This window comes from Drosophila sechellia, chromosome 2R (genome assembly GCF_004382195.2).
Source record: "Drosophila sechellia strain sech25 chromosome 2R, ASM438219v1, whole genome shotgun sequence".
NCBI classification, from domain to species: domain Eukaryota; kingdom Metazoa; phylum Arthropoda; class Insecta; order Diptera; family Drosophilidae; genus Drosophila; species Drosophila sechellia.
In genome coordinates this window covers 6052473-6077614 of record NC_045950.1, presented here as the reverse complement: position 1 = coordinate 6077614, position 25142 = coordinate 6052473, and the positions used below count along the sequence as shown (strand labels likewise).

The 25142-nt window shown below is 45.9% G+C and overlaps 9 protein-coding genes across 13 annotated transcripts; 5 read left to right on the top strand and 4 right to left on the bottom strand.

The window, feature by feature from the left end:
- The first annotated feature begins 1003 nt into the window (after positions 1–1003).
- On the top strand, positions 1004–11043 carry LOC6621152 (pyruvate carboxylase, mitochondrial). 2 transcript variants are annotated; one of them, XM_032715516.1, is made up of 7 exons: positions 1004–1380; positions 5519–5645; positions 5704–7213; positions 8011–8058; positions 8539–9196; positions 9260–10289; positions 10358–11043. In XM_032715516.1, exons 2-7 carry the CDS (start codon positions 5547–5549, stop codon positions 10604–10606), a joined length of 3594 nt encoding a protein of 1197 aa, XP_032571407.1. In that variant the 5' UTR covers positions 1004–1380; positions 5519–5546; the 3' UTR covers positions 10607–11043. The 2 variants fall into 2 exon arrangements, with proteins under 2 accessions (XP_032571407.1, XP_032571408.1); XM_032715517.1 differs by lacking the exon at positions 8011–8058.
- A 56-nt stretch (positions 11044–11099) lies between these two features.
- LOC6621151 (transducin beta-like protein 3) lies at positions 11100–13693 on the bottom strand. The gene is made up of 2 exons (XM_002045295.2): positions 13590–13693; positions 11100–13530 (listed from the first exon to the last, which is right to left on the bottom strand). Exons 1-2 carry the CDS (start codon positions 13613–13615, stop codon positions 11193–11195), a joined length of 2364 nt encoding a protein of 787 aa, XP_002045331.1. The 5' UTR covers positions 13616–13693; the 3' UTR covers positions 11100–11192.
- Positions 13694–13926: 233 nt separating this feature from the next.
- Positions 13927–15101, top strand: LOC6621153 (proteasome subunit alpha type-3). The gene is made up of 3 exons (XM_002045294.2): positions 13927–14055; positions 14114–14679; positions 14829–15101. The coding sequence occupies exons 1-3, from the start codon at positions 14035–14037 to the stop codon at positions 15001–15003; spliced, it is 762 nt and encodes a 253-aa protein (XP_002045330.1). The 5' UTR covers positions 13927–14034; the 3' UTR covers positions 15004–15101.
- A 146-nt stretch (positions 15102–15247) lies between these two features.
- On the top strand, positions 15248–16174 carry LOC6621150 (origin recognition complex subunit 6). The gene is made up of 2 exons (XM_002045293.2): positions 15248–15396; positions 15453–16174. The coding sequence occupies exons 1-2, from the start codon at positions 15332–15334 to the stop codon at positions 16159–16161; spliced, it is 774 nt and encodes a 257-aa protein (XP_002045329.2). The 5' UTR covers positions 15248–15331; the 3' UTR covers positions 16162–16174.
- Positions 16175–16228: 54 nt separating this feature from the next.
- On the bottom strand, positions 16229–19273 carry LOC6621154 (stimulator of interferon genes protein). Of its 3 annotated transcripts, none has more exons than XM_032715520.1 (6): positions 19141–19273; positions 17728–17908; positions 17227–17675; positions 17070–17174; positions 16731–17013; positions 16229–16633 (listed from the first exon to the last, which is right to left on the bottom strand). In XM_032715520.1, exons 2-6 carry the CDS (start codon positions 17840–17842, stop codon positions 16539–16541), a joined length of 1047 nt encoding a protein of 348 aa, XP_032571411.1. In that variant the 5' UTR covers positions 17843–17908; positions 19141–19273; the 3' UTR covers positions 16229–16538. The 3 variants fall into 3 exon arrangements, with proteins under 3 accessions (XP_032571411.1, XP_002045328.2, XP_032571412.1); XM_002045292.2 differs by having other exon boundaries at positions 17728–17894; XM_032715521.1 differs by lacking the exons at positions 17728–17908; positions 19141–19273 and having other exon boundaries at positions 17227–17501; positions 17561–17642.
- A 209-nt stretch (positions 19274–19482) lies between these two features.
- On the top strand, positions 19483–20912 carry LOC6608414 (vesicle-associated membrane protein 7). Its single transcript, XM_002033112.2, has 5 exons — positions 19483–19678; positions 19821–20140; positions 20219–20447; positions 20512–20579; positions 20638–20912. The coding sequence occupies exons 2-5, from the start codon at positions 19937–19939 to the stop codon at positions 20791–20793; spliced, it is 657 nt and encodes a 218-aa protein (XP_002033148.1). The 5' UTR covers positions 19483–19678; positions 19821–19936; the 3' UTR covers positions 20794–20912.
- On the bottom strand, positions 20817–22241 carry LOC6608413 (mitochondrial amidoxime-reducing component 1). 2 transcript variants are annotated; one of them, XM_002033111.2, is made up of 4 exons: positions 22157–22241; positions 21476–22098; positions 21121–21407; positions 20817–21046 (listed from the first exon to the last, which is right to left on the bottom strand). In XM_002033111.2, the coding sequence occupies exons 1-4, from the start codon at positions 22161–22163 to the stop codon at positions 20941–20943; spliced, it is 1023 nt and encodes a 340-aa protein (XP_002033147.1). In that variant the 5' UTR covers positions 22164–22241; the 3' UTR covers positions 20817–20940. The 2 variants fall into 2 exon arrangements, with proteins under 2 accessions (XP_002033147.1, XP_032571413.1); XM_032715522.1 differs by having other exon boundaries at positions 21476–22095; positions 22157–22191.
- A 213-nt stretch (positions 22242–22454) lies between these two features.
- Positions 22455–23556, top strand: LOC6608412 (U7 snRNA-associated Sm-like protein LSm11). Its single transcript, XM_002033110.2, has one exon. It carries the CDS (start codon positions 22590–22592, stop codon positions 23367–23369), a length of 780 nt encoding a protein of 259 aa, XP_002033146.2. The 5' UTR covers positions 22455–22589; the 3' UTR covers positions 23370–23556.
- On the bottom strand, positions 23519–25071 carry LOC6608411 (zinc finger protein 112). Its single transcript, XM_002033109.2, has 2 exons — positions 24590–25071; positions 23519–24531 (listed from the first exon to the last, which is right to left on the bottom strand). The coding sequence occupies exons 1-2, from the start codon at positions 25007–25009 to the stop codon at positions 23611–23613; spliced, it is 1341 nt and encodes a 446-aa protein (XP_002033145.2). The 5' UTR covers positions 25010–25071; the 3' UTR covers positions 23519–23610.
- Positions 25072–25142: the final 71 nt, after the last annotated feature.

Genomic DNA, 25142 nt, shown 5'->3' with positions numbered 1-25142 from the left:
AGCGAAGCAACAATGTTCTGAAAGTTTCCACGAGCATAATAGATCCATATCAGGGGTGGAAAAAGGAGTATATCCTCTTATAATATATTATGAAAATACGGGATTTAGTTCCAAGGACATGTAAAAAGGCATCTTGGCGATTAGACATCATTCAGAAGGTTACTTTATTTTCAGTAGGCTATTTTCATTCGATTATTCATCAGTCAGATTCCAAATTTTAAACGTTTCAAATTATCTTATGGCCGTCTTTTCTAAATTACTGCTCTTCTAAATTATCTTTATGGTACCAAAAGTCAAGTAAGTCCATAAAATGTGGTGGAGTTTTTGGGCATTTCGGGACCTGTGCCATTTTGGGGCTCGGTGCACAGCTGTTGCTCTCTCCGCCCGTCTAGCAAACCCCCTCCCCCCCCACCATCCACCGACGACGAATGTCAAAAGAAAGTTCTCCGGTGCAACCGGCTTACGGCGACAAAAACAGCTTTGCGCTAGGCCAAAGTTCGTTGATGTTCCAGTCTCTTTACTGGGTGACAGTGGGGTGTATCAGATCCGTGCTAAGTGGGTAACAGCTAGATGATTCCATACGAATTTCATAGTGTCGTTTTAAACTTAGCCTTCCAATGTGTTGGATTAGAAGTGAAGCAACTAAATATGCAATTCAGAGATTATAAAATATAATTAATAGAGTAAATATACTTTGTATAACTCAACTAAACTATGGAGATATTGATTGGGTATAGTTAGATTTTACGACTCATTACATTAAATCCCCACAAATCGAATGCCAGATTTGATATGTCAGCTTTGGTAGCTAAGAGGTATCGTACATTCGACCCGCACATTTCACTCGAGAACAAATCATTGCCGGCATGGAGCACGCGCAGACATCGAAACTGCGAGAGGAGACGCAGAGATTGGGAGAGAACGTTAATGTTCCCATTGAAAGCACCACGACCACTCTCCCACAGAACTAGTCGAAAGTTTCGAGTTTGTGCGCTCGACCAGTCCGACGGACAGCTTTGAAGTGAACGGTTCGCGAGTTCCTGGGCAGAAAGACGGCATCGGAGAATCAGAGTGCAGCAGAGCAACCGTTTGCGAATTCGCGCTGTTCTACCTACTTTGACAAAGAACCAAACCAAATCCAACCAAACCAAACCAAACGCAACCCCGAGACCAAACGCCAAAAAAAAGAGGCCGCCAAGTTGACAAAGCCTCGCGTATATAGGATACATAGGAACCGTGAATTTGTATGTGCTGAGCGCGGTACATAAGCCAAAGAACCCACGAAATTGTTTTGTAGTGCTGGAGCAGCGATTACCCACTTTGCGCCAGGACCACGAGGATAGGCGCAGGGCACTCCTTCGGAACTTTCGCTATCAATAAGTAAGTCGCCGGTCGGCGGACTGCGTCTATCGATCAAGTGCATAGCCATTTAATTGCATAATTTGTGCTCAATTTCTTCTTCCACTCGGTTCGGCTGGTTCCTTTCCCCAGCCCTTTCTCTCCGTTCAACCATTGTAATTTGCCATCGTCACTCTCTGGCAGACATGTGTTAATTACATTTTATTCTATTCTATTCCATACCATGCCATACCCAACCATACCATACCATACCACACCGCACCATACCATGTCGTGGCGTAGCATACCCCCATGCCCCCATACACATCCCAGAGAGGGAAATGTGGCTGTTTTATTTTCGGACTCATCCTACTTGCTGCCCAATATTTATGACCTTCTTATGGTTTCGTCATTGGGGAAACGTGTTTGTCGCACATAGATCCATAATCTATACGTAGTGGACGCGATTACTCGGAAATTATCTATCGTGTGCAGTGTGATCAGGGATTGCGATCGGGTGTGATCCGAAATTTAACCAGTTTATGGCACAGTTTGATTTGTTTGATTGCTATTGATTCGTTGGGACCGACAGGCCGTCACATATACGCGTATGGGGAGCTGGACCCGGACTAGTCAATGTCAAAGCTTCGTCTCTATCAGCTTTTCATTTGGCGTGATAAGGTCTAGAGTCTAGACGGGCTGCTCAAGTAAATATAAGATTTTCGGACGAATGTAAGATCTGTAACTTTTGCTGGCAAAGAGAGAGTTTTGTTAAAAATAGTGGAGCCTGGGCGACGGACACTAGTTAATGGCATAGACTTAACTTTAGCGAAAATATAGTCATGATTCCACTATACTCCACCTCCTTATCAATCATTGCTATTTATAGTTTTTCTATTTAGTTCAGAATGCGGATTATGGAACTGAAATACTAAACTAACTGTAAATTCAGTTTCAGAACACAACTGGTTATCGGATGTAGAAAAGTCCATCTCTTATCCTCACTTTTTGGCGACAAAATCAATGTACGACCCACATTCAAAAGCGACTTTGACCTTAGCAGCTTGTCGTTCAAGATCATACGTTTTTAGAGCAAAAAAAAAAAAAAAAATATAGAAAAGAAAAATAAAATCATAGCACGCACATTTTCCTGTGCAAAAGTTGGTGAACAAAAGCAAAGCGTTCAAGTGACTGGGGCATTCCAGTACTATTAGTGTGTAGTTAGTTGACTATCATGTTATTATTACATAATCGCCCATTCCGATGGGCAAACACAATCGGGCTTCGGGTGGGTTTTGGCTGGGTTTTCGTATGCCGTGCCAACAACGTTTTCGTGTAATTGCATGAGATTGGCCTGGACAGCGCCCACTTTTCTTCCAGAAAATATGAGGCAACACACTCAGTCAACAAGCTGCAGGATAATTGAAAGCCTGCAAATATTGCCAGAAATACAGCACAATAAAAAGGTGCTGAAGTTATGCCAGAAATACCTGAAAACCCTGATTTGCATGCGAAAATACGTGTTATTTTCACATCATGCTAACCAATTGTAGACATGCATTCTTCACTTTATTCCGATGCTAATGCGCTTTAATTTTCAAATACAGCAGAGGAGCCAGTAATCCGGTCTTAAAATAGTTTAAAATATAATTAAAACGTAAATAGATATAGATTCTTTATCGCAGATCGATATTTAAATTATTAATTGCAAATCCTTTCCATTCTTACGAAAGCTTGAGATTAGATTTGCCCCGTTTCACAGATACCAGTTTCAAAACTGTTATTAACCTAAAAATCGAGATTATTTCCAAACAACAGAGTGCTTTCAATCAACTCACAAAGTCTTCTTACTCCTCGTGAAACTTTTAGCCCGATGATGTTATAAAGACTATCCAGTTGTATAAGGAAACTTATATTCTAAAGTTATCAGGATTGAGTTTCAAAACCTCGAGCAGAGTATAACAAATTAGGGATGTGGTTATCTTTTATCATTAATGGCATTCTTAAGGTCTGCGTGTCGAGTGCTTCTTCCGCTCCCTAAGGTGACATTGGCCTTATCTTTCTAATAATACTACCAATGGGGTTTGAGCAAGTTTGTTGGATCTAGTAATTTATAACACAATCGTGAGGTAATGCGTTGCAAATTAACAGAGTTAGCAAATAAAATTGATGCTAACAGAGGGAAATTTAATTAGAGTGGACCAAACTAAAGATTTCCATTACGTAGCGACTATTTATAGATCCCAAACATGGGGTCCCCAAGAAGCTCCATGTAGTTGTGCACTCCCACCGGGAATGATAATATTTAACAGAGTCCGACCTCCGATGTGTTAATAAAGCGGACTTATCGACTCCTCATTATCTGCACCTGTGTCACACATCCAATACATGTGTCAACATTGGTTCTAGATTATCTATGGACACCTCGGACCACTGCGACCCCCTTTCAATGGGGTATGCACTTCACGTGCGGTAGCGAGGACCCCCACTTAATTGCAACTACGAATGGTAAACACTCCCATTTGCTGGCCAAAAATAAAGGCAATAGTAGGTTGGTTATCAAACCGATTAGCGCGGGGTCAAGGTTCCAAAAGATCTCCTTTGGATTTCGTTCACCTGACCAGTTCTCCGCTTTTTTGCTTTAGTTTCGATCGCACTTTAAGTAGGTTTCTGTCTGGCATAGAAAGTGGACTTTGCCAACTGGTTTTTGTGCAAGCAAAGACGAGCCCCCACAGAGATCTACAGACTAGAAAGTACTCACTAGTTGAGTCCCCGACTTGGGTCCGGAATCTAAATTGCAAAGCCGGTCTCTGACGCACCCTTGCACCACTAAGCGTGTCCGTATGTCCACATGTCTGTCTGTTTAATCGCTGACGGGGGCTACAAAACCCATTTGAATCGCTGATAATGGGCAAAACAACCTAAAAGCTAACAGACATAAAATAAATAAAATATTTTATGGCATGTGCGGCATATGCGCACTGACAACCAACGGACAGTTGATACTCTTCCCTTAAATTTTTTCCTTAAAATATGTAATCTTCATTATATACTCATTTTTTCCCTCTTAATATGACTAAGTAAGTATGCACCAATCAATATAAGCTAAAAGCATTAAACAATAGGAATAGCTTAGAAAACGTATATATATGTATATATAATAATTACAAGTGCACATATATACTAATGAATTGAGATGAGTATATGAATAATGATCTATCTATGTCCCTTTATTACCCATCCACTGTTTATTCAAACGGTTAGAGCCACTGAAAATATCCGATGAACTTCAAGTGCGAAAACGTGCTGCAGCAGTAGCAAATATTTGTTAATCTATTACTAAGCCTGCTAATATACGTAATGGTTGAAAAATAGGCAGCTTCAATACTTTTTAGAAACTTACAAGCAAAACGCATAAGAAAACACAAGCTGAAAAACTGGCATTTAATTGTACAAGTTCGCCGTGCATTTTTAAAACCCGCTTTGAATTTTGATCACGTGAGTCAACTCATATTAATGAGCAGACCGATTGTTCTTTTTAGTGGAATAACACCGAAGTAGCAAGCGGTGGACTTTGGTCAGAAGATTATAATTGTACTTAGGCCAACAGATGCGGTCGGAATTCTAGAAACCCAGATTCCCAACAGGGAACCACTCTTCATTTTCAAACAAAGTCCAGAATGAAACAATGTAATCCACATTTTTTATATGGAATTAGCAGTCGTTGTAACCCGTCGTGTTCTTAGGTTTCCAATTGCAACAACTTCAAAACGAGACCTTCTAGATCCGCTTGTTTGTTTGTTTTTTCGAAAGTAATGTCGATAACCTTAAGGCATTTGGCAATCGAGCTTTCGAAATTAACAGATAATTAACGCGTTTAATGCAATCTCTCGATCGTAAAGCAGAGCGTTCATTATTTCCCCCCTCAACCGACGCCTCCTATTAAACCTACATATTGCCATTGATGATTTAAGGTGGTTAAGGCGGTGGATGGTTGTGACTATTAACACATAATCTTATTCCAAAATCAGGTTTCAGTGTTACAGTTACTGGAATTATAATGTAATATGTTTAAAAACTAAAACACCACATGCGTAGATCCATTTTCGAAAATTATGGGGACTAAGGGCTAGAATAATCGTACTGATAATGAAAAACATGTTATTTTTCAATCTTTTAGATACATTTGAGTCCTAGGCGGGATCAGCATGTTCATTCCGGCCGCCCAGTCCGCGTACAGGACGCTGCGCAAGACACAGCCGCGTGTCCGGCTCAATGCCATCTTCAAAAATGGCTACTCCAGCAAGGTGAGTTACTCAGATGGTGATGTATAAACACGATAGAGAAATGCACCCACTTTTGCAGGTGGAGTACAAGCCCATCCGGTCGGTGCTGGTGGCTAACCGCGGTGAGATCGCCATCCGAGTGTTCCGTGCCTGCACAGAGTTGGGCATCAAATCGGTGGCGGTCTACTCGGAGCAGGACAAGATGCACATGCACCGACAGAAGGCCGACGAGTCGTACATAGTGGGCAAGGGTCTGCCCCCCGTGGAGGCCTACCTCAACATTCCAGAGCTGATCAGGGTGTGCAAGGAGAACGACGTGGATGCCGTGCATCCCGGCTACGGGTTCCTTTCAGAGCGCAGTGACTTCGCCCAGGCGGTGATTGATGCTGGACTGCGCTTCATTGGCCCCTCACCCGAAGTCGTCCAGAAGATGGGTGATAAGGTGGCGGCTCGTGTGGCGGCCATTGAGGCGGGTGTGCCCATTGTACCCGGCACCGATGGTCCAGTGACCACCAAGGAGGAGGCACTGGAGTTCTGCAAGAAGCACGGTCTGCCCGTTATATTCAAGGCCGCTTACGGAGGAGGAGGTCGCGGCATGCGCGTCGTCCGCAAAATGGAGGATGTGGAGGAGAGCTTCCAGCGAGCCAGTTCCGAGGCCAAGGCCGCCTTCGGAAATGGAGCGATGTTCATCGAGAAGTTCATCGAGCGACCACGTCACATTGAGGTTCAACTGCTGGGAGACAAGGCCGGTAATGTGGTACATCTGTACGAACGTGACTGCTCCGTGCAGCGTCGCCACCAGAAGGTGGTGGAAATCGCCCCAGCGCCACGCCTGCCCATCGAAATCCGGGACAAGATGACGGAGGCAGCAGTGCGCTTGGCCCGCCATGTGGGCTACGAAAACGCCGGAACCGTGGAGTTCCTGTGCGACGAGTCCGGCAACTTCTACTTCATCGAGGTGAACGCCCGTCTGCAGGTGGAGCACACGGTCACCGAGGAGATAACGGGCATCGATCTGGTTCAGTCGCAGATCCGCGTTGCCGAGGGCATGACCCTGCCCGAGTTGGGCTACACGCAGGACAAGATCGTGCCGCGTGGCTATGCCATTCAGTGCCGTGTGACCACCGAGGATCCGGCCAACGATTTCCAGCCCAACACAGGTCGCTTGGAGGTCTTCCGATCTGGCGAAGGTATGGGCATTAGGTTGGACAGTGCGTCCGCCTACGCCGGAGCCATCATTTCGCCATACTACGACTCCCTGCTGGTCAAGGTGATCTCGCACGCCAGCGATCTTCAGAGCTCCGCCTCCAAGATGAACCGTGCCCTAAGGGAATTCCGCATTCGCGGCGTCAAGACCAATATTCCCTTCCTGCTGAACGTGCTGGAGAACCAGAAGTTCCTGCACGGCGTCCTCGATACCTACTTCATCGACGAGCACCCACAACTGTTTAAGTTCAAGCCATCGCTCAATCGTGCCCAGAAGCTGCTCAACTACATGGGTGAGGTGCTGGTCAACGGACCCCAGACTCCTCTCGCCACCACTCTGAAGCCTGCCCTCGTCTCGCCCCACGTTCCCGAGGTTCCGCTGGGTGAGTTCTGCGCGCCTTATCCACTAAAGGATCCCCACTTTAATGGCATGTGCTTTTCGGGTTCACGCTTGCTTGTGTGGCTACCACTTAAGCCAATCGCCTCTTTCCGAATGTTTCAGCTATCCGGAACAGGAGGTAGCGGGGTCCTCTCTCGAAGCATTTTACTATCTTTAATTGCAAAGTTTTAATTACTAGGATTTGCTCAATTTTTAACATAGATTTTTAAAATATTAAATGATATTGTAACTTATTAAAACTCTATTCCTTACTATCACTTTCCATTCGTTTTTGATCAATGTTAACAATTTTCGAAATATCGTTTTATGTATTTAAGTTGTAATGTCAATCTAGGAATTTAAAGATTTATGATAAATTTAATAATCTCTCATCTAACTCGGTAAATTGCTTCGTGCAAGGACCCCAGAGATACTAAATCTATTAAATAGATATACTATCAAACTTAATAGATCCTCTTTGCACTTGTTTTCAAAAGTAATCAATGAAAAGGCATGTTTGTTCCACGCATCTTTTGTGAAGTGTTCTTTGCTTTTCTGATATGCTTTAATCGAACCTTTATGTTTTTACTCTTTCAACTATCAATTTTTGTTGCATCTGTTATTAATCAACCAATACCGAATCGAAACCGCGATCGCAATCGAATCGGCATTTGCAAAACACCAATACCAATATCACACACCAATGTCTGTACCGACACCAATCAACAACGATTCCAAATCGCACAACACACCAAACCCACGACCACGCCCACTCCGCCTCTGCCACATGATCATACATAGATCTGTCCCCGGAAGCTATAGAACGCGAAGAACGTGGCGAGGCAAAAGGTACGTTTATTTATTTATCCCGAAATCACGCAGGACATTTGTACATACGAGCATTTATCATGTCGGTTTATGTCGAAGGGTATCCTAAGGTGCTCCTAACTCTTTATGATAAATTGGACCAATCGTTTATACACCCTAGATACAAAAACACCCATTGTGGGGATACAGAGCTAATATACATATAATAAACATATGTAATGTGTTGTTTCAATTTGATTGCACATATCATCATTTTGGGTTTAAGCTGATGTTATTTACTATACTGAACCAATTGTAATTTTGCAATTTTTTAATTATGCAGCTTTTACTGTTTAGCTTTTATGTATTAAATTGGTATTATTGTTGTATTGACCTTAACCGTAGATGTCCCGCATTTAATGATATAATCCCGTAAAAATATTGATCTATTTAAACCTTATAAGCGGGAATATATCGACTATACCCAATCAAAAAACTAACACGATTTTATGGTATATGCAGTTACGGAACCACCGAAGGGACTCCGCGAGGTCCTGGTGTGCGAAGGTCCAGAGGCCTTCGCCAAGGAGGTGCGCAACCGAAAGGAACTGCTGCTCATGGACACCACCTTCCGCGATGCCCACCAGTCGCTGCTGGCCACCCGCGTGCGTTCGCACGATCTGCTGAAGATCTCCCCCTACGTGGCGCACAAGTTCAACAACCTGTATTCGCTGGAGAACTGGGGCGGAGCCACCTTCGACGTGGCGCTGCGCTTCTTGCACGAGTGCCCGTGGGAGCGCCTGGAGGAGATGCGCAAGCGCATCCCGAACATTCCCTTCCAGATGCTGCTGCGCGGAGCCAACGCCGTCGGCTACACCAGCTATCCGGACAACGTGGTCTACAAGTTCTGTGAGCTGGCTGTGCAGACCGGCATGGACATCTTCAGGGTGTTCGACTCGCTCAACTACCTGCCCAATCTGATCCTCGGCATGGAAGCCGCCGGAAAGGCGGGCGGCGTGGTGGAGGCGGCCATCTCCTATACCGGAGACGTCAGCGATCCCAAGCGCACCAAGTACGACCTGAAGTACTACACTAACCTAGCCGATGAGCTGGTCAAGGCGGGCACCCACGTGCTCTGCATAAAGGACATGGCTGGTCTGCTCAAGCCCGAATCCGCCAGGTGAGTCTGGAGGGGATTTTAGTTTTTCCTGTTGTGTACTATTTCATTTCCAACCCCTGAAAGGCTTCTGATCACCGCCATTCGTGACAAGCACCCCGACATCCCAATCCATATCCACACCCACGATACCTCTGGAGCAGGAGTGGCCTCTATGCTGGCATGCGCCAATGCCGGAGCTGATGTGGTGGACGTGGCCGTCGACTCGATGAGCGGCATGACCTCCCAGCCGAGCATGGGTGCCGTAGTGGCCTCTCTGCAAGGCACTCCGCTGGACACGAACTTGGATCTGCGCACGGTGTCGGAGTACTCCGCCTACTGGGAGCAGACCCGCACCCTGTACGCTCCCTTCGAGTGTACCACGACAATGCGGTCGGGCAACGCCGATGTCTACCTCAACGAGATTCCCGGCGGCCAGTACACCAACCTGCAGTTCCAGGCCTTCTCGCTGGGTCTGGGCGACTTCTTCGAGGACGTGAAGAAGGCCTACCGTGAGGCCAACCTGCTGTTGGGCGACATTATCAAGGTGACGCCCTCGTCGAAGGTGGTAGGTGATCTTGCCCAGTTCATGGTGCAGAATGACCTGACCGCCGATCAAGTGCTGGAGCGGGCCGAGGAGCTGTCGTTCCCCAAGTCGGTGGTGGAGTACTTGCAGGGCTCTATTGGCATTCCGCACGGCGGATTCCCCGAGCCGCTGCGTTCGCGAGTGCTCAAGGACATGCCCCGCATCGAGGGACGTCCGGGAGCCGAACTGAAGGACTTGGACTTTGACAAGCTGAAGAAGGAACTGCAGGAATCTCATACCTGCGTCACCAACCGTGATGTCATGTCAGCTGCACTCTACCCGCAGGTGACAAATGATTTCCTGAACTTCCGCGAAAAGTACGGACCCGTCGACAAGCTGGACACTCGAATCTTCCTCACGGGTCCCAAGGTGGGCGAGGAGTTCGACGTACCTCTGGAGCGCGGTAAGACGCTGAGCGTGAAAGCTCTGGCTGTATCCGCCGATCTCAAGCCCAACGGTATCCGCGAGGTATTCTTTGAGTTGAATGGCCAGCTGCGCGCGGTCCACATCCTGGACAAGGAAGCCGTTAAGGTAGGTTCAGTCATCAGTCATCGGTGATCTGTAGGCAATGGAGTCATTTGCTTGCTCTTCTTTTGCAGGAGATCCATGTCCATCCCAAAGCCAACAAGTCGAACAAGAGCGAGGTGGGCGCCCCCATGCCCGGAACTGTCATCGATATCCGCGTGAAGGTTGGCGACAAAGTGGAGAAGGGTCAGCCTCTGGTCGTGCTCTCGGCCATGAAGATGGAGATGGTGGTGCAGTCGCCATTGGCGGGCGTTGTCAAGAAGCTGGAAATTGCCAACGGAACGAAGCTGGAGGGCGAGGACCTCATTATGATTATCGAATAGACAGTGCCCCCGGATGAAAATGTCCATTGTCTAAGCTGCCACCGCACACACCCAATGTAAAATTAAGTGAAAACAGTGATAATCTTAGGGATTCTGTCAGTTCGATTGACCATAAACTGTCCAAAATCGCCTGTGTCTATTTTTATATGAATCAAAATCATTCATGTTTCCGTGTTTCCAGGATCAATCGACCATGAGTAACTGGTCAAATTTCTAGCTGTCCCTGCCAAAATATATCGAATTGCAAAAGTTCGTGTCCAAGTATATTTGTAAATTTGTCGTAGGGCTTTTCCCGCAAGTCATTTGAATCAAATTTGTACGATTATGGAATTTTTAATTCGCAAACACCTGTGTCGAGATTCCCCCTCTAGTAAATACGTAAGTGGTTATTAATGTTATATTAACTATTGTGTAATAAACGTTAAACAAAATAAAAAGTAACGCCCTGGTTTTTGTAGTGTGGACTTGGTGAGTAAACATCGCGAAGTAAATATATGATGTATGATTATCTACTTTATTTTTTCTTAAAATTAATTAAACTGAATTAAGTTAACAATCATGAATGAAACGGCTCCAAAGCTAAAGCCTACATGCACTTGACAATGAACTCTAGGAAAGCCAGCTCCTTGTTCAGCTCGGTGACCCGCTTGAAGTGCCTCTGAACGTAGGGAGTGAGTACCTCGACCATGTTGCCATTGTTGTAGAACCTCGCCTTGGGATCCTGAAGAGCATCCCCGATCAAGTACTTAAGGATCAGGTTGCCTGCCTGCGAGTGGCGCGAGTTGGTGGTCCATGCCTTGACATGCTGCAGCAGCGCAACCCGCTGGTCAACGTTCAACTGGTCAACTAATTGGCGGAGACCGGGCTCATCCCGCTTGCGGACAAAGTGGTTGATAATATCGAAACTGGCTTTGGGCTTGTCCAGGTTCAGAGCCAACACGAAGGCCTTGTGAAGCTGCTTCTGGGCGTGCAGAAGGGAATGTAGAGTCTGCTCCTGCTCCAATGTGGCCTGCCGCTTGTCCAGCGCTTCGTTTCGCGTCACTTGAGTGACATCACCGAAGCGAATCAGCTTGGAGTCAGCGCCGCCGGTGTAAAAGAACCGATTGCTCCTGGCGGATACGGCCAGAGCCCAAACCCTATCGTTGTGCTCGTCCAGGGACTGCAGACATGTGTTGGTCTTGATATTCCACAGCTTTAGAAGGCCGTCCGAAGCAGCGGAGATGATGAACTTGCCGTGATCCAGGAACTCGGCTCTGAGTATGGTGCACTCCTGATCGAAGCGTTTTATGCACGAAAAATTGCTGATGGACCAGAGTCGCAGAGTACAGTCCGATGATGAGGTGAGCACGATCTGATCCACCGGAGAGAAGCGCACACTCCAAACACCGCGGGTGTGTCCACGCAGCACTCCTTGTAGCGTGTTGGACTCCGCCAGCCACACCTTGGCCGTCTTGTCCTGCGACGCGGTGGCAATAAGCTTGTTATTCGGAGCATATGCCACGCAATTCACCTCCTTGTCGTGGGAAAGCGCTGCGTAGCGCAGGTTGAAGGAGTACGAGTTTCGATCCTCCTTACTTCTGACGAGCTGCCACACCTTCATGCTGCCATCTTGGCTCACTGATGCAAAGCCGGTGGCTCCGTTGTGCGTCATGGCCACGCAACCGATAGTGGACGTGTGGCAGTTGGCCTGTTGAGTCAGAGCCTCAAGCGAGCAATCCTTGTCGTGCTGAAGCCTCCAAAGCCGAACGCTGCAGTCCTTTCCCACCGAAATCAGCAGATTTTGGGAGGCAGCGAGGGACATTACCGTATCCGAGTGACCCACGATCAGCTTGCAATTCATGTCGTTCTCCGTGTCGTACAGCTTGAAGTGCTTGCTGTTGGTGGCAACGGCCAGGTAGCGATCGTTGTCGCCCATAAAGCACATGTCTAGGATCTCGTCGTTGTAACCCACCAAGTGTTTGATGGGTTCCAGGGTTTCAACGTCGTAGACCAAGATATTCTGCTCTGTAGTGACCAAGGCCAGCTGTTTTAGCTCGCTGCAGTGCAGCAGTCTACTGATTTGGAAATCAAATTGAGAGAGAATATCCCTGATCTTCCAAGATTTCGGGTCGACCTGTTGCAGCTTGCCCGATCCACTCGCCACGATTATCTGTTGTCCCTCGTCCGCGTACACGACTCCCTCAAGTTCATCGTACAAGGGAAGAACCTTCAACTGCTTGCTCTCCAACTGCTCCTGCAATTGCCACACGATCATAACCTTGTCCCGGCTCACAGTCACGATTTCGTTGCAGTCGGACGCGTTGCTCTTAAAGCTCAAGCCGGTGACTTGCGACAGGTGACCTCGCATCTTGTGCACAAGTGTCTTCGTCTCGTAGTTCCAGGCATAGACAGAGTTATCCGAACCTCCGGCGTAGATCTCTTTGCGCAGCACATTGGGATGAAAGACGAGGAGCCAAGCCGGACCAGGGAAATCCTTGAGGGCACCCAGACAACTGTTGTTCGAGTAGTCCCACAGCCTCAGTGTGGCGTCTGCACCTCCGCTGGTGCAGATAAGCCTGCCGCAGGGACTGAATTCAACTCGGATGACTGGTCCCTTGTGCTGGGCCTTCCACAGCTTCACCAGCTTCCCAGTGTCCAGCTCCCACAGCCTTAGCAGGCCACTTCGATGGGCAGTGACCAGGTGCTCTTGGGACAGTCCGAAGCAAGTAATCGTATCCTCCTCCACATCGATATTGTCCAACTCCGCCGGCTTCTTGTTATCCGCCAACGGGGACGTCAAGCCATAGCTCTTTATGACTTGGGAGGTCTGCACATCCACCTGGTTTACAGCTGAGCCATTGAGGCAGTAAAGATGATGGCCATTCGGGCTCCAGGCGATGTCGCCGCCGGCGTAGAAGTTCGTGTAGCGCGCCTCTGCCGCATAGCTGGATTTTAAAATTGTTTTAGTCTTGCAATCATCATGTAATTAGCAATATGAAGTTACCTTTTCTCGCTGATACCCGCCAGCATGATTTTCGTTGTTTATAAATACAAAAACCGCGTGCGCCGCGGATCAGAACATGAACGGAACTAGTTCAAAATGTTACTTTACAGAGCATGTTAATGGATATTCCAAATATATAAATAGAGAAATATTAAACAAGAATGATATTAACTAGAATTGTGCTAAACAAATAAGGTTGCATGAATTGGTGATTTATTTTTAACCATTCGAATTTTATCTGAAAAAAATCGTGATTGGTATACGATACGATTGGTTTTTATTGACAATAGTCGTACCGAGACTATCGAAACTCCTTGGACGATAGGCCCCTTTGTTTTGTCCATCACTAGCCAAGCAAAAGCCGTCAAATCATCGTCGCATTCGACTCAAGGAATAAAACTAATTTTTGCGTTTGAATTGTTTAAATTTTCACCGCGTCTTCGCTATGAGTACTATTGGCACTGGAGTAAGTGGTCAGCAAACTGCCTATCTGCAGATTCCTAACGTCACCCTCTCGCTTTCAGTACGACTTGTCGGCCTCGCAGTTTTCGCCTGATGGCCGCGTTTTCCAGATCGACTACGCCTCAAAGGCGGTGGAGAAGAGCGGCACCGTGATCGGGATTCGGGGCAAGGACGCCGTGGTGCTGGCCGTCGAGAAGATCATCACCAGTAAGCTGTACGAACCGGACGCCGGCGGACGTATCTTCACCATCGAAAAGAACATCGGAATGGCGGTAGCCGGCTTGGTGGCTGATGGAAACTATGTGGCGGACATTGCGCGTCAGGAGGCAGCCAACTACAGGCAGCAATTTGAGCAGGCTATCCCGCTTAAGCACCTGTGCGACCGTGTCGCCGGTTACGTCCACGCCTACACTCTGTACAGTGCCGTCCGCCCCTTCGGACTGTCCATCATCCTCGCCTCCTGGGACGAGGTCGAGGGGCCACAGCTCTACAAGATCGAGCCGTCTGGCTCCTCCTTCGGTTACTTCGCCTGCGCCAGTGGCAAGGCCAAGCAGCTGGCCAAGACTGAGATGGAGAAGCTCAAGACGGATATGAGGACCGACGAATTGGTGGAGAGCGCCGGTGAAATGTACGTTTACAACAAAAAAAAAAAAGGGGGTGTTCCAAAAATCGGATAGGCTCAAGCCGAGCTTCAAGTGGAAGTGCTTTGACAAAGGAAGCATTTTTGGGACATCTATTGCACTTATTCATAATTAACATATCTATCCTATGTTTTAGCATCTACAAAGTCCATGACGAGTTGAAGGACAAGGACTTCCGCTTCGAAATGGGTTTGGTGGGCAGGGTAACCGGTGGCCTACATCTCATAAATCCCTCAGAACTGACGGAGAAGGCGAGGAAAGCCGGCGATGCTGCCAACAAGGAAGAAGACAGCGACAATGAGACGCACTAGTTCGTTTGTGTGCCAGTGAATCTAATTCTGGGCCTAAATACATAATGTTAATTTTATATTTCCCTAAAGCGCAAAATAAATAAACAAAATCGGGTGAATTTTCGGGTTTTTATATTTTTATACTCCCATTCTTTAATAGTTATCGTTCGATATAAATATTTTGCTCTCTGGCTATCGGATCTGGTTCCTTTTGAATGTGCTATCGAAACTCGATTACTACAAACAAAGCCTTATCGCTCACAGCTGATGCATTTCGCGCCATTTGTTGTACTTTATTTTGGTTTTAACGACGCACGACTTGAATTTCAGTCTATTGTTAATAACTACAATGACTACCTTAATAGAACAGTTAATTACGAAAATGGGCCTAAGGGAGGAGCCAAACGTGCTAGAGTAAGCAAAAAATAAATAGTGTTAAAGCTTTACCCAGTAAGATCGAATCCTTTCAGGAAAACCACCGAACTAGTACGCCTCCTGGAACTGCGCTCCACGAATGTCCCTCTGCAGATCAATGAGTACGGAAAGATAGTGCTGTGTGCGGATCTTGCTTCCTGCATGATTGGCATCTTGTTCGACAAGGAGCAGGCACTGAAATTGTCCGGATTGCGCAAGAGCCACTACCTCAACAACAAGCGGATGTTCGAGAAGCTATTGGACCTAAACAAATTGGCTAGCGTGAATGACATCTGTGTCCAGCTGGGTCTCAACGAAGTTGCCCGCAAGGCGGAGGAGCTTATGACTCTCTTCAAGGGCGTAGCGGCCACCGAGGACACGGGTACCGACACCAGCCATCCTCAGTACGCCACCATGGCCGTGTTCCAGGCCTGCCGCCTGCTCAAAAAGAAGGTTTCGAAGTCAAAGCTCATGCCCTTCAGTAATCTTCGACCTTCCCAGTTTCAGCTGCTCGAGCAGCAGTGGGAACGCATGATAGCTAAGCACCACAAGGAGAGCAAAGTACCATCCAGCACCGATATGGATGGTAAACTTAAGGAGAACCAGAATGAGAATATCCAGGGTCAGGTGGCAAAGAAGGCATATAAGCCTCCAGCGGAGGACTACGAAATATGGAAGGCTCGAATGTTGGCCAAGGCGCAGGCCAAATTGAAGGAATTGGAAGCAGCCCATTCGCATATGGATAGTCAGCTTTCCGAGAATTAGGCATATATATTTTACATCTATTAAACATTTCCTAGTGAAATCCAGTTTGAATTAATAACTTATTGTATAACTTATTTATTAAACTAAACATTTTTATTAATTTTAAGTAAAACAAACAGCGCATTACAATTAAAATTTGCATCAATTTTCAAAGATATTAATTTCGTTTCGTTGTAACACCCAGCACATAATCATCGCCCTAAGGGACAACTGAAACAAATGGTGTTTGTGTGGCTGTTTGTTTGTGTCACTCACCTTTCTAATCTTTAATGTTTGTTTAATCACAAAAAATTGTATGTCAGTATTGCCAAAGACACTAGAATAACTTTGGTATTACTTTCCAACGTCATCGTTGGAATCGTTTTTGATTGGAAGTCTTAGTGGGGAATTTCGTCAAGAGTTTTGGTTTTGTTTTGCATATTAGCTACAAGCAATTCGCCAACATCCACAAGGTTGCCCTTGCTATCATGGGCTGAAAAGAAAATCGTTATACTTGCGAACATATACAAGTCTACGAACATTTCGTTTTCAAGTAGTTTACAAAACCCTTAGAAGAGTTTTCAACCTACAGTTATAGATGATGAGCTCTATAAGATCTCGGGTCTCCGGCCACGTAGTAATGAGTTCCCTCAGGTGCTTGTAAAACTTGAGCCAGATCTCCCGCTTCAGTTCCTGCATCTGCCAGGTGGCCGACAAGTTGGAATATATCGCATCGAAGAAGGATATCAAGGGCGTGGCACCCTCGATGGCAAAGTAGTAGGTCCTGCCATTGACCTTTTTGTTCATTCTGTAGACAGCGTGCTTAAAAGGACGATAGACGCCGGCTCGGTTGATGAACTGGGTCTCCAGGGGCTAGAAAACAAAATGCTGTACTTATTGTGCAAACTTTGTTAGCAATTAACACTTACCTCAGCTTTGTCAAGTAAGTGGCTTTCTAGTACGCCGTTGACAAACATCTCGTCGGGAATGAGGATAACCAGTCGTTTGATGCCGAAGGTAACATTATTCTTGTCCTTGGGAATAAATTTGTATTGCTTCTGTGCACAGAAAAAGAGATCAACTCACCTCGTACATTTCCATTCGTTGTTTGAGCCCATCATCCTTGCGTTCAGGCAGTGAAAGTTTGAGGTAGCCGTGAAAGTAGTTGGAGGCCATTCCGGCCGCATAGTCCAGTCCATGGGAGTCACGTATCCAGTGCGAGTAGCTCAGCGTGCTGTGGTCCATATCGCTAAAGCTCCAAATCCAGTAGAGCGGCATATGGACTAGAAACAGCGTCGTGGGCACTACGTCCCTGTAATTCCCGGTAACCGAAATTCGAAAAAAAGCTACGAGAACGAATCCTACAATCAGGTATATCGACCTGTTGTTGTACGTGCACGAGCGCCGCAAGATTACCCACAGCCGATCCTCGGGCAAATAGTACCGCCCATTGCTCCCATATTCGATGACACAGTGGTACAAGCGACGGAGTAAATCAGCCAGGAACACAGTGGCCACAATGCGAACAGAGGTGTCTGAAACAAATCACGATCGTATAGTCTATGGCGTCCATCGGGCATAACTCACCAATATAATCTCCTATCATCTTTCGAAAATAAAAATATTTTCTGCCTTTCTCCGCGCGAACCGCGTTCCCCGCTTCTTCGACGTTGCTAGCGATTGCCATTTCGCCTGCATACATATGTACGTCTCCGGGCTTGCCAGATCGATTTGAAGAACTCGCGAAAGCTTCGCTGGAATTCAAATGCTGTTAAAATATATATAAATTTTTTTGATTGTGCTTGCATAGGCATACATAACTGAATTTGGGCACCTACATATGTATTAATGCAAGTAAATTGCGTGCACATACATACATACGTATGTACATAAATACAGAAAAAAGGTTGGTGCAAGTTTTAGGCAGCGCTATGAAGGAACTACATTGTATTTCTTTTTTTTTTTACTTTTATTACTATTTACGTTTGTCTTTGTTTACCCCCATCAGATAAGATTCTATCAATATTGCTTTAAAGATTCGTTGAGCAATTTGTATTCGAAATAAAACTTGAGGAAACACTGTCCGTTTCCGACTATCAGATACAGATAGATGAGATCTGCTGGCTGTAGAGCTCTCCGCTCTCTGGCTCTTGAACAAATATTCGAGAAAGCCGGGAGCCAGCTCTAAACTCAGCCCAAAAAATCGTGTGCAAAAAAATCGTATGGCTTTACGCATCTTGTTATTCATTGTAGTGTCTTAGGTAAGAGGGCATACTAGATTCGTTGAAAAGGAAGCAACAAAAGGCAGAGTTCCCGACCATATAAAGAATATATATATATGTATATATATTCTTGATCAGGGTCAAAAGCCGGGTAGGTATGGCCCTGTCCGTATGAACGCCTCGATCTTAGGATCTATAAAAGCTAGTGTGTATTGAATAGTTTAAGCATGCAGCTCCCTGAGGCATAGGCCCTAACATCTATCGATATTAAAAAAAAAAATAATAATAAAATTTCACGTTCGCATTTCTACTAGCTGAGTGAAGGGTATCGTATAGTCGGAGAACTCGACTATAGCATTCCCTCTTGCTAAAACTAGCATTATAAATTGTTGTGGCTTATATGTAGTCTATAGTTGAATCTACAGCTGAATGCCAAAACGAACTCTGAAGTTTCTGGATAGAAGAAAATTTCTAAATAAGAAATAAGAAAAATGTTCTGCGACTTAAATTGTGATAGCTACACCCTAAACGAAGTATGAGATTTGATAAATGATTTAATTTAAGCATACTTATTGTGTTCTAATGTTCAATTCTATAGAAACCTTATCCTATAAAATACTCAACATTTGAAAATGTGCATATATTTGTGGCCACAATATATGAGGATTTTAAGTCTTAAACCGTATCTGACATTTGAATTCGAATATTTCGGCAGAATATGCGCATATCGAAACTATGTATATTGTATCTTGCGTGTGTACCTAGTTTAAGCTATTACCTGCCGCTTTTTCTGTCCAAACGATTGAATCCAGGCTCAAAGATCTCAGGACCAAAAGCTTGGGATCGCTGTTATTTTAAAAATTATATGGAATATTCTTTGTTCGGGGAGAAGAATCTCAACTGGGTGAACTGATGCTCTCGTCAATACTAAAACGGTATTGGTGGGATGTCCCTATTTAAGAGCCGGAGATCATTTAATTTAATAAGCAAATGCAAATAATAATAAGACCGTAGAACATAATGTGTAAAACACGTTATGCAGTGTGACCATGGGATAAAACAATACATACCGGGTTCATTAAATATCGATGCATCGATAGTACCGTCCATGTCTATCCACCACTAATTTTATAACTGCATCGAAGCGTCAGCAATTGTTGTTATTTGCAATGCAAAAATCGAGTTAATTCCATGGTATTGTGATGTTTTTAAAGTGTTCGGTAATTTGAAAATCGATATTAACTTAAGCCGCTTACACAAAATGTAAATCTGCAGTTGCGGTACAAACTCGAGGCGAACCTAATTGGATAAACAAAGCAAGTACTTTGATATAACAAATTGCATATTACACATATATACGTATGTTACTCATAAACAGAGTTATTGTTCAGATTGATAGGCTCGCAATTGGGTAGTAGTTTCTAAAGTAGTTTCTAAATCGATATGTACATTTCTCAGAATCCGAGAGCACGTCATCATTGACGGATCATCGCTGATTCCCCGATAAGCAAAACAAAGCAGCGGCCTGAGGAGCTGAACAACCGCGCCCTTAACAAAGGAGAATCTGTGGCACCATGCCGATACTATATAGTGTGATATCGCGGGGCACCACCGTGCTGGCGAAGTTTGCGGAGTGCGTCGGCAACTTTGCCGAAGTGACGGAGCACATAATCGGACGGATCGGGGTGCACAACCACAAGATGACCTACACACACGGCGACTACCTGATCCACTACACCTGTGAGAACAAACTGGTCTACATGTGCATCACCGACAACGTGGGTGAACGAACCACTGGCCCAATTAGCCACCTCAGTTGCTTATTGCCCAATCGATAACGTATCGTTTCTTCGTAGGAATTCGAACGGTCGCGGGCCTTCCTGTTCTTGGCGGATATCAAGCAGAAGTTTATCCAGACTTACGGCCTCCAGGTGGCCACCGCCATCGCCTACTCCATGAACACGGAGTTCTCCAAGGTCCTGGCCCAGCAGATGGTCTACTTCAGTCAGTCCCGGGAGGTGGACACCATTTCGCGAGTACATGGTCAGATTGACGAGCTTAAAGACATTATGGTTAAGAATATTGGTATGAAGGAAGGAAAATCATTATGTTCTTTTTGTTTACTATCCTCTTTTCAACCCATTTGCAGACAGCTTGCGGGATCGCGGCGAGAAACTGGAGCTGCTGGTCAACAAGACCGAAAATTTGAGCAATAATGTAAGGTGATGCCAAGCAGAGACTTTGAAATATGTTTTTCATTTGATCTCTCTTACAGTCCGTTGCATTCCGTAAGGCCTCGCGAAATTTGGCGCGTCAAATGTTTTGGAAGAACATCCGCGTCTACGTGGTGGTGGGTCTGGTGATAACCTTCATCGTTTACGTGATTGTGAGCATGGCCTGCGGTGGCCTCGCTTGGCAGTCCTGTGTTTAGGACACGCTTAAAAGTTGTTTATATTGTTATAGGCTCATAGCACATGTATATTTGCATATAAAACTCTACAGTACTCTCATTATCTATGTTCTATGTAATAAACTTCAATGTATACCGGATTAAGTGTTAGAAGAGATAATCGGATGTTCACTTGTCCTCCACATACACCACGTCGTTGGCCTTCACCTTTCCCGGCAGCCGAAGTCCCATATGAACGCCCAGAGCCGGCGAACTGTAGTTGAAGAAGCGATAGCTGTGGATTCCAGATATGAGGGTCGGGTTATGTTAGTAGTACTCCTCAGATATTTCTGTGGGCAAGTAACTCACCTTCTGAGCGTTTTGAGAGGCTCTCCTTCGGAACTCCTCTCGGCGGTCTTCGCATTTATGTTTGTAAAAATACAGCGAGTGCAAGGCGCCACCGTACGGAAAACAGCATCTTCGCCTATACGCACCCACTGCCAATTGTCCTCGGCATAGGGCTCATCAACATCCATTTTCAGTTCGAAGTTACCTCGGAACTGAAGTGCATCCACCGGATTCTTTAGCCGAGTATTAAGATCGGCGACCGACGAAAGGTTCATCAGCATAAAGCTGGTGGCATCGTTGAAAGTGCCCTGTGGAAAGAATTCAAATCAAAAGTGATCCGGGTCCTAACACTTTGAATTGCCCATCAGGAACCTACCGAGTCCTCCTGTCTAATGAATGGCATGGACTTTAGGCGGGGATTGGTGCATCTCACTGGTTTCGGATAGGGATAGTGAACTAGCTTGAGGCCGCTCTCCTTCTTCAGGATGGCCTGGGAGAACCACGTGTTGATCCGATCTCCGCAGGGCATCACGTCTATGGAAACGCCCCAAACGGAAGTTTTCACATCCTTGCCAGGACCGTCCAGCTTTTCGAAGTCTAGCTCCAGGTCTGGCATGTCCTGGGCGCTAAACACAAGCTTGCTGGGCGATACCTTCTTCGACTTGATCTGGGTCATGAGCGGATACACCCGAGCCGTAATCATTTCGTTGTTTTCATTGACCACCATCAAGGTGCGATCCCTTATTCCCTCAAAGGACATGCTCAGTACATCGCAGTCGTACTCCACTTCGGGTTTCGAGATGTCCATGGGGGCACAGGACTTGACCGGAAAAAAGTGGATCCTCTCCACGGTGCCCACGCGTCGCCACTTTTGGGGCATCACATCGCGGGTCAGATGGCGGTACAGTAGGTAACTAGCCCCGCCCACCGCCACCAGGCCCACGCCCACGGCCGCCAGAGTCTTGGGACTGAGGTCAAAGGTCGAGTTGTTTCCGCCTGCTGCAGGATAAGCCACGTTACTCAAGGATCTCCCAGCTAATCCCCGCTTTTCACTCACTTGCCATCTCCTTTGCGCTGTAACACTTGTTGCTTTCTCTGCGTCAAAAGCTCCACTGATTAGGTTTATTGGACAAAAAGCTCTCCTTTGATGAAGATCTTACCAAGGCTGGACAACACATGCATTTATGTATATCAGTGGTCATTTTGACACCCTAAATAGATATCTAAAACTGGCAGCAGTAGCAAACTGATGATAAGAAATGAAACCTGGTTCTTAGTAATATTTTTCAGTGATAGGGTAGAGTTAATACTTTTAAATTACCATCCCCGCTCCCTCCAGGTTAATCGATAACTGTTATCGGGCATGCAGCCGGCGAGTTCGTGCTCCTTTGTTTACATAACTGTGCAAGAAGCCTGTTGCCTTTTAAGCGGAAAAATAAAAAAATTTAAGTTACTCTGTTCTATCAGACTTTTATCGGCCGACTTCGGGAATGAGTGCCATGGAATCGAGGGACCAGAAAACTTCGAATGAGGACGACTCCACAGAAATCTCCGAATTGGATGTGGGCACTGATAGGTTTAATCCTCTGCGAGCGTTATACGAACCCAATTTTAGGGTGACCGATGCTGTTCCAAAGGTCATCTACCAGAATCTGGCTGCCTTCGAGAGTGCACTTAAAAAGTTCGGCATCTGGCAGCTGAACAAGCGCCAAAAGCCGGGATCCGCAGAAGGAGGTGATCAGGGGACATCGAAAAAAGCTTCCACTTCCAAGGCAGTAGATATTCTACCTTCTGAGCGACGTTTTGAGCCGCACCAGATGCCCACCACTAGTAGCAAAACGAAGCATCATCGAAATATTTTCACCTACATGGAGGCGGCTGTCGGTCCATTGGAACTCCTAACGAAGTGCATACCCCCTGCTATCCACAAAGAATCCACTGAAAGGAGAAGAGTTCGGGTGGTGGTGCGCAAGCACGGATCGGTGGGCGGCAGTGTCGAGGGTGAGCTGTTGGCCTTTGACAAGCAGTGGAACCTCCTCCTGAGAAATGTTACCGAAACTTGGAAGCGACGAAAGTACAAATACGGAGAGCAAAACATATGCGACACACCTGTTGATTGCACAGGGCGCCTCAAGGAGTTGGGTATCACACTTCCCAGGACTGAAGTCAAAAGTCTAAACCGAAAAAATGTGGAGATTCGGCGAGAGCTCTCACAGATTTTAATACGCGGCGAGAATGTAGTTATAGTTAGTTTAATACCAACAAAATAGTGTATAGCTTATTAAAAAGTCACCTCAGAAAAAAATCTCGTAGGGTTCTGCTTAAACACTACAGTAAGTCTCTATCAAAGTAGGTAAGAACATATGTAAATTATTAATATCTACAATTAAGTTAAGCTACGATTTATATATATATACGATTTATGTTTTATAATATATTGCCATGTAAGGTTTGGAATCGTTTTACTATTAGAGTAATTTAAATTACTATTTTATGTTTTTCGAAACGTACTTAACTAACGAATCTGTCCAATTCATCTGGATCATCCTCCTCATCTGATTCCATTTCTTCGTTTTGAAGATGAACCAGTTTATGAAGCTTCAGCATCTCCAGCGTCTGGAATCTCCGCCAGCAAAAGTCGCAGGAGAGCTGCCGCGCACTGTCACAGTCGTGAAATTTCCGGATGTGGCTCTTCAAGGTACTATTCTCTCGAAATTGCCGGCTGCAGTGCGGACAACTTAGTTTCGGTTGGTCGTGAGTTCGCCGATGAACGGCCAGGGCGGAGCTGGTCTTCGAGCTGTGCCCGCACAACTCGCAGATATAGTTTCTTTGGCCCGCGTGCATGGCCTGGTGCTGTTGGAAGTCCCACTTGGAAGGTGCGTTGTAATCGCATTTGCTGCATTGCCACTCCGGCCGCTTAAAGTGGTATCGTGCCTGGTGCTGTTCTAGCTTGGAGGCGAGTGGAAAGCTCTGGTGGCACACATGACAAACATTCGGATTGGGTCCCCCGTGGACGCGGAATTTGTGCAGCCGTAGCTGGCGCTCGTTAAGAAACCGTCGGTCGCACTCCTCGCAAATGGTCACTGATATGTGGTTTGTGGGCATGAATTTCAGCAAGCTGTGGTAGTACTTTGGATAGCGGCAGCGGAAGTCGGAGTTGCTCAACTGCATAACATACTGCCGCTCAAACCAGACTTGCAGGAAACGGGCACTGGCATTGACCACCTGTGGGTCCAACTGAAAGTGAAACCGATGGAATAGGGCCTCTGCCACTTTTTGGGAACTGTCCATGCGATCTTTTCTATTGATCCCGTGCTCAGTTATCCAGAAGAATTTGTGTCTCCGCAGTAGGTGAATGAAGTACTGAATAACTCCGGGGCTGGTGCGCTGCAGGCTGTAGAAGGCTTTGTTGGGTTGGTTCGAGATGTAGTCCTGTGGAAATCAAAGAATCGAAGTCAAGCAAGTGTAATTAATAACCAAGGCTGCTTACATGGTGGCTATTGCTTGCGAACTCTTCATGATCCTGCTCTTCCTCTGGTGAAAAGTTTGGTTCCACCTCGTCTTCCAGAAATTCCACATTGGTAAACGATTCCTGTACTTCCGTCAACTTGGATTCCTGAGCAATAGACGCCTCCAAGAGGTTGGTCATCTCCACCTGAACCTCGTCCTGGATCTCATCCTCATCTCCATTAAGTTCACCTTCGTCTCCATGCCTTTGAACCAGGTGCCTTAAGAATTCCTTCCATTTGTCACCGCCAAAAGTGTCCGCATTGCAAAGGCAGCATTTGATTAAAATGGAGGAGTCACTTCTCATGTATACGCGTGCACTTTCTACATAATGTTGCTTATTTGAGTGTTGTGGTGTCATGTCCTTAGAATCTGCATGCAATTTATTCCGAAAACTACACATTCAATGAACTAATTATCGTTTTCAGATACGGTTTGTTTGCCGATAGGTATTTTCATTTACAAACGCAAGTGTTGGAAAATTCGACCTGGGCCTTAGACTTATCGATAGGCAGTAGCACGTCTTATTCGAATTC

Excerpts from the sequence above, each read along its gene's own strand:
- LOC6621152 (XM_032715516.1), top strand. The coding sequence starts at position 5,547 with ATGTTCATTCCGGCCGCCCAGTCCGCGTACAGGACGCTGCGCAAGACA. Across the intron at positions 5,646-5,703 it reads AAAATGGCTACTCCAGCAAG|GTGGAGTACAAGCCCATCCG; the intron begins GTGAGTTACTCA and ends CCACTTTTGCAG. Across the intron at positions 9,197-9,259 it reads CTCAAGCCCGAATCCGCCAG|GCTTCTGATCACCGCCATTC; the intron begins GTGAGTCTGGAG and ends AACCCCTGAAAG.
- LOC6621151 (XM_002045295.2), bottom strand. The coding sequence starts at position 13,615 with ATGCTGGCGGGTATCAGCGAGAAAAG. Across the intron at positions 13,531-13,589 it reads GCGGGTATCAGCGAGAAAAG|CTATGCGGCAGAGGCGCGCT; the intron begins GTAACTTCATAT and ends TTTAAAATCCAG.
- LOC6621153 (XM_002045294.2), top strand. The coding sequence starts at position 14,035 with ATGAGTACTATTGGCACTGGA. Across the intron at positions 14,056-14,113 it reads TGAGTACTATTGGCACTGGA|TACGACTTGTCGGCCTCGCA; the intron begins GTAAGTGGTCAG and ends TCTCGCTTTCAG. Across the intron at positions 14,680-14,828 it reads GTGGAGAGCGCCGGTGAAAT|CATCTACAAAGTCCATGACG; the intron begins GTACGTTTACAA and ends CCTATGTTTTAG.
- LOC6621150 (XM_002045293.2), top strand. The coding sequence starts at position 15,332 with ATGACTACCTTAATAGAACAGTTAATTACGAAAATGGGCCTAAGGGAG. Across the intron at positions 15,397-15,452 it reads GAGGAGCCAAACGTGCTAGA|GAAAACCACCGAACTAGTAC; the intron begins GTAAGCAAAAAA and ends GAATCCTTTCAG.
- LOC6621154 (XM_032715520.1), bottom strand. The coding sequence starts at position 17,842 with ATGTATGCAGGCGAAATGGCAATCGCTAGCAACGTCGAAGAAGCGGGG. Across the intron at positions 17,175-17,226 it reads AACGAATGGAAATGTACGAG|GACAAGAATAATGTTACCTT; the intron begins GTGAGTTGATCT and ends TTTATTCCCAAG. Across the intron at positions 17,014-17,069 it reads ACTTACTTGACAAAGCTGAG|CCCCTGGAGACCCAGTTCAT; the intron begins GTAAGTGTTAAT and ends TTTGTTTTCTAG.
- LOC6608414 (XM_002033112.2), top strand. The coding sequence starts at position 19,937 with ATGCCGATACTATATAGTGTGATATCGCGGGGCACCACCGTGCTGGCG. Across the intron at positions 20,448-20,511 it reads CATTATGGTTAAGAATATTG|ACAGCTTGCGGGATCGCGGC; the intron begins GTATGAAGGAAG and ends ACCCATTTGCAG. Across the intron at positions 20,580-20,637 it reads CCGAAAATTTGAGCAATAAT|TCCGTTGCATTCCGTAAGGC; the intron begins GTAAGGTGATGC and ends TCTCTCTTACAG.
- LOC6608413 (XM_002033111.2), bottom strand. Across the intron at positions 21,408-21,475 it reads TCATTAGACAGGAGGACTCG|GGCACTTTCAACGATGCCAC; the intron begins GTAGGTTCCTGA and ends TTCTTTCCACAG. Across the intron at positions 21,047-21,120 it reads CCTCTCAAAACGCTCAGAAG|CTATCGCTTCTTCAACTACA; the intron begins GTGAGTTACTTG and ends TGGAATCCACAG.
- LOC6608412 (XM_002033110.2), top strand. The coding sequence starts at position 22,590 with ATGAGTGCCATGGAATCGAGGGACCAGAAAACTTCGAATGAGGACGAC.
- LOC6608411 (XM_002033109.2), bottom strand. The coding sequence starts at position 25,009 with ATGTGTAGTTTTCGGAATAAATTGCATGCAGATTCTAAGGACATGACA. Across the intron at positions 24,532-24,589 it reads TCGCAAGCAATAGCCACCAT|GACTACATCTCGAACCAACC; the intron begins GTAAGCAGCCTT and ends TGATTTCCACAG.